The sequence below is a fragment of the Sorex fumeus genome, unplaced genomic scaffold (genome assembly GCF_029834395.1).
Source record: "Sorex fumeus unplaced genomic scaffold, SorFum_2.1 ptg000044l, whole genome shotgun sequence".
Lineage (NCBI taxonomy): Eukaryota > Metazoa > Chordata > Mammalia > Eulipotyphla > Soricidae > Sorex > Sorex fumeus.
Genome location: NW_026606101.1, coordinates 76,097,550 through 76,108,432, shown reverse-complemented (window position 1 = coordinate 76,108,432; position 10,883 = coordinate 76,097,550). Strand labels below are relative to the sequence as shown.

General features: G+C 45.5%; 1 gene segment (V, D, J or C); it reads left to right on the top strand.

Moving 5' to 3' along the window:
• Positions 1–1,000: 1,000 nt before the first annotated feature.
• LOC130030709 (immunoglobulin heavy variable 1-3-like) lies at positions 1,001–10,228 on the top strand. The segment is given in 4 exon segments: positions 1,001–1,046; positions 1,125–1,423; positions 2,969–3,113; positions 10,089–10,228. Coding segments are annotated over 4 exon segments (630 nt in total).
• The last annotated feature ends 655 nt before the right edge of the window (positions 10,229–10,883 follow it).

The window sequence follows — 10,883 nt, the reverse complement described above, 5'->3', positions numbered from 1 at the left end:
GATGCATCTACCTGAAAAATTCCAGAGCACAAAGCCAAATGTATGCCCTCAGAACTGCCAGGTGTGGCTCAAAACCAAAACAAGATGCCCAGAAAAGAATATGACTCGTGAACAAGGCTTCTGAACTGAAGTTCCAGGATTCAATCCTGTGTTAGAGACACCAAGAGTGCAGAGACTCTCCCTGCAGGGTGGGGACCGGGCTGCAGGGGGCGCCAAGACCCAGGCCCAGACTTGCAGGCCTGATGGGGTGCAGAGATGAAAAGGGTTTCTCTTAAAAACAGAAATACTGTGTGACTGAAATCGAATCACAAACAGCTTTGTAAGCATCTATCTCGCAGAGATTTAATAAAAAATAATAAATAAAAACATTTTTAAAAAAACAGAAAAATAAATTTTGCTTTATTGAGAAAACCAAAACAAAAATAAGTATAGGACACAGAAGGTTAAATTGTGCATACTTAACCTTTTGGGGAAGAACAATTTATCATATTGATAAGGCAGTAAATTCTGTATGCAGGCGGCATTTCTGGACTTCTTAACATCCCCAATGGAAACCTCTGAGGCATTAGAATGGTTTTGTAGACTCAATGTAGTATCCCTTAGGGAGTTACAGGATCCCAGAAATAACCTCAGAGCCCCTGAGTACCCAGATGTGTCTAGGCCATACATATGTGGACCCCTGAGGGGAAGGTCCTGAAAGGGCTTGGCCCTCCAGAGGGGGAGCTCTGTGTGCACAGAGTCCTGGGACAAGACAGGGTCTCATCTCCTCAAACAAGGGTCAGAACGTGGACCTCTTCACTCCCCTTGAGAATGGAATGAGTGGCTTCCACCAGCCCCTTCTCAGGTTAGACCAAGCCTTCAGCTATGAGTTCTCCCTCCTCATGAATATGCAAATTATGCGAGAGACAATGAGTTAAATACAGATGTGTCTGTGTCCTGACAACCTCACACAGCAGGCACACCCACACCTTCAGAAGCCCCTGAGTGCACGGTCCCCACCATGGACTGGACCTGGAGAATTCTGTTCCTGGTGGCAGTGGCTGCAGGTAAGTGTCCCCATGCCATGGGCTAAGGGTATGGGGCCAGTCAAGTGCAGTCCACCCATTCCTGTCTGCTGTCCACAGGTGTGAACTCCCAGGTGCAGCTGTTGCAGTCTGGGGCTGAGGTGGGAAAACCTGGGACATCAGTGAAGATCTCCTGCAAGGCGTCCGGATACACCTTTACCAGCTACTATATGCACTGGGTGCGGCAGACCCCAGGACAAGGGCTCGAGTGGATGGGATGGATATACCCTGATGATGGTGATACAAAGTATGCACAGAAGTTCCAGGGCAGACTCACCTTCACTGCAGACAAGTCCAAGGACACAGCCTACATGGAACTGAGCAGGCTGAGCACTGAGGACACGGCCATGTATTACTGTGCGAAACACACAGTGTGACAACCACATCCTGAATGTGTCAGAAAACTGAGGGGGAGGCAGCTGTGCCGGGTGAGGAGATGACAGGGACGCTGATCCTCCTGACTTCCTCCCCATGGAGTCAGGGTTAGAGACACAGAATGGGGCTCACAGGGCCAGGCTTCATCTGAGGGAAAGGCTTAGGGTCTCTCTGTCTTTCAGCAACAGCCAAGAGGAAGATGGCCTCTCTCTAGAACACCCGGTGTTATTCATATTTTCGTCTAGGATTTTGTGTGGAGCACCCCAGATGATACAGGAAGTACCACATGGAACTTTGGGCTGGGGTCAGGTTTCTGAACTTTAGGTCTATCCATGGCAGAACCCCAATGTTCCACATTTTGTTTGAAATTCTTTCTCTGCAAGAAATCCTTTTCTCTGAGATGAATTCCTTGTGGTGGCCAGACCCCATTCTGGAGTTTCTGTGCAGCCCTGCCCATTTGTACATCTTCATATCTCTATACTCCTGAGCTGGACTCCTGCCATTGGACAAGAGAAAGTGGAGGAGATGACCCTCTATGAAAGGGATCAGGGCCACATTCCTTCTATCACGTGGTGGTAAGGAAATGGTCAGTTTCCGGGTCTGTGAAGGCCTGATGTTGGGGGCATCTCAGTCCAGCTCAGGGGAAGGTCGTGACCTAAGCACAGACACACTGTCTGGGGTGTGTCCAGGAGAACTGGCAATAGCATGGACCAGCAGACAGGATCTAGAGCGAGGCCTCAGGGGATGCTCCCTCCACCACAGGGTCATGCATCCCAGCTGAGCTTACCTGGCGTGTAACCTCAACAAATGACCAATATTCCTGGGTAATATATGGTATCGAGTGAGACATAGCATGGCAGACCTGGCAAGCTCCCTGTGGTGTATTCGATATGCCAAAAACAGTAACAATAATGGGTCTTATTCCCCTGACCTTGAAAGAGCCTCCAATATGGGAAGGACGCGTAAGGAGAGACTGCTAAAATCTCAGGGCTGGAACGAATGGAGACGTTACTGGCCCCTGCTCGAGCAAACAGATGAACAATGGGATACCAGTGATACTGTGACAGTGATAGATTGAGGCATTAATTTTGTGCATGCCTTGCAATCTGGGAAAAAGTAATCACAATATATCACTTTCTCTTACTTGATATTGAGAACATTATATACATGATCATATATCCATGCACAAATGTATAGACTATGTGAGTGGAAAATAGAAATATATATATATATATATATACATATATAATTATCCTATCAGTGTCCACAGGGAAGCCTCAGAAAGCTTGACAATGTGAGAGGCTATGATTCATGTAGACCATAGTATTACTGGGAATATACGTGCTTCCATAATTCCATAATTGGATTATGACCTTTACTTCTTATGCAGAATCCAAAATTCATACCTGTACTTTAAAAACTTACAAATTTATCAAAATGGTCAATATACAAAAAATGAGCAAACCCTTCCCAATGACAGGAAAAAATGCTCATATCTGATATGAGAGTATTTTTATTCCCTCCCCTAGAAGGACATTGAACACATACAAATCAGGATGACCTTCAATTCCTTAATTCACAAAGAGCATAATGTGGGCGAAAGTTCTGACCGAGGTCAATGCAGAGCACAGAAGCAGGGGCCCGACCTGAGGGTCAGCCTGGGTTGTCAGTGTGGTAGAGCAGAAAGACGCAGACAGATTATGGGGACAGGGCAATCCAGAAATCAGACCTCGAGGATTGTTCTCAATGTACCCTTCAGACCTCTGCACAGAGCAGGTGCCTATATGGGGCTCCTTGGTGACTGAACTGCCACCTACAATTCTGGAGTGTCAGACTATATCCAGTCTCCCCACTGTCCTCTGTGGGTAGTGACAACTCCAAGTGACACTGGGAATGCCACGTTCTCAAATCACCAACCACTCTCTGTAGGATAACATTGCTTTGCCCTTTCTCCCTTGCCACAAGGTGCTTAGGTTTCTTGGGACACACCAATCATAGTGCTCAAGAGTCACTCCCATTTCTTTTTTTTTCCCTTTATTTTATTTTGTTTTATTTGTTTTTAAAGTTGTAGATTTACAATTTTTTGTGCTTTGGTTTCAATTATACAATGATCAGATACCCATCCCTCCACCAGTGCCCATTTTCCACCACCATGGATAATATCCCTCCCACCCCCATCCCCCCTTCCCCCCTGTCTCTGTGGCAGGGCAATCCCCTGTGTTCTCTCTCTCCTTTTGGGTGTTGTGGTCTTCAAAAGAGGCATTGAGTGGCAAACATGTTCAGTCCATAGTCTACTTTCGACATGCATCTCCCCTCCTGGGAGGATCCTCCAAACATCCTTTATTTGGTGCTCCCTTCTCTATCTGAACTGCCCTTTCCTCTAGGACACCCGGCTGGCCTCTAAGTTATGGAGTAATCCTCCTGGTGCTGATCTCACCTATTCTTGGGTATTAATCTCATACTTTGTTACTTTATATCCCCCAGATGAATGCAATCTTTCTATGTCTATCCCTCTCTTTCTGACTCATTTCGCTTAGCATGATACTTTCCATATTGTACCACTTGTATGTAAATTTCATGACTTCATCTTTTCTAAGAGCTACATAGTACTCCATTGTGTAGATGTACCAAAGTTTCTTTAACCAGTTATCTGTTCTTGGGCATTCAGGTTTCTTCCAGTTTCTGGCTATTGTAAAGAGTGCTGCAATGAACAAACAAGTGCAGATGTCACTTCGATTATACATTTTTGCCTCTCTGGGATATATTCCCAGAAGTGGTATTGCTGGGTCAAATGGGAGCTCAATTTCTAATTTTTTGAGAATCGTCCATACTGTTTTCCAGTTGGGCTGAACCAGTGGACATTCCCACCAACAGTGAAGGAGTGTCCCTTTCTAGCCACATCCGCGCCAGCAACGGTTGCTTTTGTTCTTTTGAATGTGGGCCAGTCTCTGAGGTGTGAGATGGTATCTCATTGTGGTTTTGATCTGCATCTCCCTGATGATTAATGATGTAGAGCATTTTCTCATGTGCTTTTTTGCCATTCAGATTTCTTCTTTGAGAAAGTTTCTGTTCATTTCATTGCCCCATTTTTGGATGGGGTTGGATGTTTTCTTCTTGTGGAGTTTAACCAGTATTTTGTATATCCTGGATATCAACCCCTTGTCAGATGTGTATTCGGTGAATATCCTTTCCCATTCTGTAGACTGTCTTTGTATTTTGGTCACTGTTTCTTTGGAGGTGCAGAAGCTTCTTAGTTTAAGATAGTCCCATTTATCTATCTCTGTTTTCACTTGCTCGGCCAGTGCCGTGGCATCTTTGAAGATACCATTAGCTTCAATGTCATGGAGGGTTTTGCCAACTTTATCTTCAATGTATCTTATGGTTTCTGGTCTGATGTTGAGGTCTTTAATCCATTTTGATCTTACTTTTGTACATGGTGTTAGGCAGAGTTCTGAGCCTATTTTTTTGCATGTAGCCGTCCAGTGATGCCAACACAATTTATTAAAGAGGCTTTCCTTACTCCACTTCACATTACTTGCACCTTTATCAAAGATTAGATGAGCATATGATTGAGGGGAGATGTCTGTGTATTCAACCCTGTTCCATTGGTCTGCAGTTCTGCCTTTGTTCCAGTACCATGCTGTTTTAATTATTACTGCTTTGTAGTACAGTTTGAAGTTCGGGAGGTTGATTCCTCCCATTTTCTTTTTCCCAAGAATTGCTTTAGCTATTCGTGGGGGCTTATTGTTCCATATAAATTTCAGGAGTGTTTGCTCCATTTCTTTGAAGAATGTCATGGGTATCCTTATAGGGATTGCATTGAATTTATACAATGCTTTCGGTAGTATTGCCATTTTGACAATGTTAAGTCTCCCGACCCATGAGCAGGGGATATCTTTCCATTTCCTCATGTCCTCTTTTATTTCCTGAAGTAGCGTTTTGTAGTTTTCTTTGTACAAGTCCTTTACTTCCTTAGTTAAGCTGATTCCTAGGTACTTGATTTTCTGGGGCACAATTGTGAACGGGATTGTTTTTTTCATGTTGCTTTCTTCTCTCTCACTGTTTGCGTATAGGAAGCCATGGACTTTTGGGTATTGATTTTATAACCTGCAACTTTACTATACCGAGTCTATTGTTTCTAGGTCACTCCCATTTCTTTGTTTATCTGTAATCATTTCTCTATGCTCTCTTCTCCAACCAGTTAATCATCTTTCCCCCCTAATCAGACTCTGTTAATTTGTAAGGTCAGATCCTTCTAGGACACTGAACTTGTATTTTAAGTTAATAATGCCTTTCTCCCCTCCTTATGTCTTTTAAATAGTTTACTTTAAAGCATCTCCTTTTGTATAGACAGAAGAAGACAATTAATTTGATGCTTTTCTAACATCGAATTTAATTGGCTTTAATTGGCTTCGAATATCATTCATTCCCGAACATCTGCTTTCTCACCTTAGGCCTCAGTTATACTCACTTATTAGCGCCCCCTTAAAGCACGGTCCCAACAAGGAACTGGATGGAATCAGGACAAGTGGAAAACTATGTGCTAACCTGGCATCGAGATGGGCCTGGCCAAAGTGCCATAATTCTTTTTTTTTTCCTTTTTGGGTCATACTCAGTCGATGCTCAGGGGTTACTCCTGGCTCTGCACTCAGGAATCACTCCTGGCAGTGCTCGGAGGACCATATGGGATGTTGGGAATCGAACCTGGGTCAGCCGTGTGCAAGGTAAACGCCATACCCACTGTGCTATTGCTCCAGCCCCAGTGCCATAATTCTTAACTATAAGAGTTTAATCATGGACAAATGCTGTCATGATCCAAAAGTAATCATGAGACTAGGACCCTGCTAGGGATTTGAAAGACTAATCTGGTCTGATCACTGTAGTCTGAGATTGGGAAGACTCCAGGAGAGCAATTCTATAAGCTTAATGCATCTCTTACTGTGTCCATACAAAACGATTAACATTATGAATGCTTCTATGTTTGTTTGCCATCGAGAGAAGAAACACACCCTTGGGATTCCTGCTGAAAGAGACCCTTTCCTAGAAGCAGCATCCCCTGAGGGAGAGAACTTTAACCCTATTGAGTGTGACCACACCTATGTGGAAGTCCAGCCCCGCATGGTTTGGGGATTTAACTAGACTGTAAGAGTGGGCTGGGCGATCAGAGACAGAGCAGAGAGAGAAGGAATGGGGGTTCCAGATTGGGGCCCAGGAGAGATGGAGAGAGAGAGAGACAGGAGTGAACGGGGATGAGAATGGAATACACAACATCTGATCAATCAACCAGCTTGGCCCTTGCTTCATCCACGGTCTGCCCCATGGCCTGGGGTGGGAGAGTGGCCCGGGCCCCCCAGAATCCTGGACGGCCATGGGAAGAGGGTCGAGGCCACCCCCTCGCCACCCTCGGAGATTTTTTACTACTCTCCTAGTGTTACACACCTCCAACTGAATCCAGAAAGTCTGGGGTATTTCTCTGAAGACATTTTACTCATAACTTTACATATATGAGAAACACCTGGAAAGAGTCTTAATGCTGTCTACCCTCTGTGGGCCTTAGCGTGCTTACTAAGTTGAAAATCACTCAACTTTCTGAAACATAGAACAAACTAGAGGATATCATGCTGAGTGAACCAGACAGCAGAAAAGGGAGAGATAAAGAATCATCTGTCTCATAATATGGGCTTAAAGGATACACAACAAGGTAGCAACAATGGCTAAGAGCAGCACAATAGGAGAACTGATCCACACAGTTGAGTTTTGGGGGAAGGAGCTTTAACCCTGACTTCAATCTCTGAATCCTCACAACATCTTATTCCCTGAACTCTAAGACTTGAACTTGTTTCAATCTCTCAGGCCCTGCACCAAGTGCCAGGGGCTCAGAATGGTTGTCCAACCTGCACACAGACAGGGCACTGGGACAGGAAGTGCTCCCTGGTGAGCAGAGGTGTGGGGGAGTCTCCTCGCCTGACCAATGTGTAATTATCTTTCTGTGTCCTGGGACAAACAGGAACTTCAGTTCCCCTCACTAAGTCCCTGGAGGAGACTTTCAGTTTCCTGTTTTGGGGAAGCCCAAGGCACACAGCCTCCTGTGTTCAACATCTAGGCAGGGGACGCTGAGCTCGCATGCGAAATGACAGAAAGAAAGGAAATGTTTTGGCTGACAGTGTGGGCACGTTTTCTGTCCTTTCTAGAGTCTCAGGAAAATCCTCTCCTCTTAAAGGTGTTGAGTTCAAAAATCCCAGATAGTCTGATCCATGCCCTGTCTTCCCTGATGAGGTTTCATCATGAAATTTGAAGTCTCCGTGGGACTGGGGAAACGTCTCCCTTGCAGAGGCCATTGATCAAATGCTTGGATCCCCATCTCCCTGCACGTAGTTATCTCATAAGTACATGGAATCTGGGAACAAGGAGTTGGTCGGTCTGTCTTGGACAGTAGATGCTCAAAAGTTTATGAGTGCAGCTTGGCTGAGACATAGTCGCCCACATAAGTCATTGACCCTCAGTCATATGACAGATTATTAGGAGAGCTGTGGGTCCATAGAGGCTGAGGGAGAATGCCTGTGTGCACTAAGAAGCAGGTGGCAGAGAGAAACAGGGGATTGTTATGCCTTGAAGAAGCTTCTGGAGCACTGGCCTTGATGCTCCAAGGCAGAGGCAAGGTTGAAGTATTGCTGACACCAGAGATGTCTCTTTCCCACTGGTCATAAGCAAATCAAGACCCATTAATCTACATTATTATTAGAAATGTCAAAGAAGATGGGGTTTGGGAAACTCTCTAAGGTCCAATGTCCTCTAGTGGCCAAGGGGCTGTGCCAAGGAGAACTCCAACACCTCCACACATCCAGTGGACACTGTCCCCTTAATAATGAGCCCAAAGTTGATGGTGGTTCCCTGAGTATTCTGGGACTCTCTAAAGGGATTCTAAGGCAGGCAAGATGAGAAAACTCTCAGGGCTGTGCTCCATGCAAGAATAGAGTAGTAAATTACCATGACTGTGTCATGCTTTAAATGTGATTGCTGATTGTGTGATCACCCTATGGCCGCAGCTTTGTGAATATCCCAATCCCGCTCTTAAGCTATCTAACTCTTAAACATATTAAGGGAAACAGTGGTTCGTGTGTTTGGCTATAGAAGAGATCTGAGTAGAAGTCATGAATGATCTTCTCCTTTTCCCTTCTGGAAGATGTGATAGATCCATCAGGATGTAGGAGGGCAATCATCTTGGTCTTGTAGTTGGCAAAGGACAGGTAGGCGTTGCGAATGCTTTTCCAGGCTTCTCCCGCATCTGCGAGCACTGCTGCTCTTCTCTCTTTGAGGTCTTTCGTTATCGCTTCTCTGCACTATTTTGCGAACTCAGATGTTCGCTTGCGATTGCCTGAGGCTCGCACCAAGCCACGTTGGCAAATGAGCTCGAGAGTTTTCAAAGACAGTCGTTTTTTTCTGGCTATCTATTTCTCAGAGTTCTTCGCACAATCATTGAGGTGCTGAACCAATCGATTGTATTCCTCATCAATGTTGTCTAGGACAGCATCTTCCCATGTTGCCACAATAGTGCCAAAGAGCTCCTAGTTGGTGATCATTCTCTTTTTAAACTTTGCATCCCTCTCTCCCCGCTCTGTGAAGAGCAAATTTAAAAAATTCTAATTTTGCATGAAGGAGACGGTGGTACGATCCACTTTGGAATTTTGGGACAACAGTGGCATCAGTCAGGCAAAACCGTCGATTGAATATGATGTGGTCAATTTCGTTGTGGAACCATCCACTGGGAGACACCCATGTCCAATGTTTAGATTCGGTCTTCTGGAATTGTGAGTTACCATGGATGGTCTTCGTCGACATGATGAACGCAGATAGTTTCTCACCCTGTTCGTTCCATTCTAGGCCACGGGTTCCTATGTGGAGTTCTTCGGCTGATTTTCTCTGTCCTATCTTAGCATTAAAATCATATTTATGCACAAGACAATGATCTTATAGAAGGTGCGATCTTCTTTATAGAACTTCTCTAGCTCCATGTAGAACTTCTCAATTTCTCCTTCATCATAATTGGATGTTGATGCATATACACCGAATCATTGTCCCAATGAACCCACTCTAAAAACCACTGTAGATAATAAGGAGTGAAGCTGCCCCTCGTGAAGAAATATTTATGCAATTTGAGAGAGTAAGTAGACTGAAAATTATTTAATCATAAATTGGAACAGTACAAGTCAGAATTTACTGTGACAATTATACTGTGTACACATGCCAGGACTTCTATATACAGTAGAACAGGAGCCACTTCACAGGGATTTGGAGGGACAGTGACCTGTCTACAGGGTAGAGTCCCTGGGGGAGCTGGGTTTGGTCATCAAGGACCTGAGACACAGGAACTCTCCTCCCCAGCTGCACATTCCTCCTGAGCAATTTCTGTTTTCTGAGAGCTCCTCAGTACCTTTCCTGTGCTGGAGGAAGAGGTCCGGCTCTCACACGGTCCCAGGGACAGGCCTGAGTGCTCTGAGCCACAGTCAGCACCTCCAACCAGGGAGCTCACACGCCAGCCTTCCCTGGTTCCCCCTTTCTCTGCAGAGGCTCCCGCATGCAAATCGTACTTGGGACCCAAGATTAAAACCACGTTCACACTCAGCTTAACTCGGGCTCTCTCTCCCCCAGACACAGTGTCTGAGATCATGGCCCTCATGGGCAGGAACGTACATCAGTGCCGGTTCCTCCTCTTTCTGGTGGCAGCTCCCAGATATGAGTATCCTCTGCACAATGGCTCCAAGGTGGGCCTGGGGCCTCTGGGCCCGTGACTCACTGTGGGTCTCTGTCCCCAGGTGTCCTCTCCCAGGTATAGCTGCAGGAGTCAGGACCAAGCTGGTGACGCCCTTGCAGGCATTGTCCCTCACATGCTTGGTCTCTGGATTCTCTCTAACTAGCTATGATGTAAGCTGGATTCGCCAGCCCCCTGGAAAGGGGCTGGATTGGATTGGTGCTGTATGGACTAGTGGAAACACATACTATAAGCCAAGTCTTCAGTCCCGACTCAGCATCTCCAGGGACATCTCCAAGAACCAAGTTTTCCTGAAAGTGAGAAACTCAATAACTGAGGACACAGTCGTGTTTTATTATGCAAGACATACAGTGAGGGCAAGTCCCTGTGAGCCCAGACACAAACCTGCTGAGGGAGATAGGTATATGCAGGGGTGCATTTGACCACCAGGAGTCTCTCTTTCCCGAAATTCTTGGCAGGAGGAGAAGGGTTTTAAGGGGTCACTTTTTTTCTTTTTCATTGAAATATATTTAAAGAATACAATAGCACTGTAACACTGTCGTCCCGTTGTTCATCGTGTTGCTCGAGTGGCCACCAGTAACATCTCACAACAAACTGTGAGACTTGTTGTTACTATTTTGGCATATTGAATACATCACGGGTAGCTTGCCAGGCTTTGTGGTGCGGGCAAGATA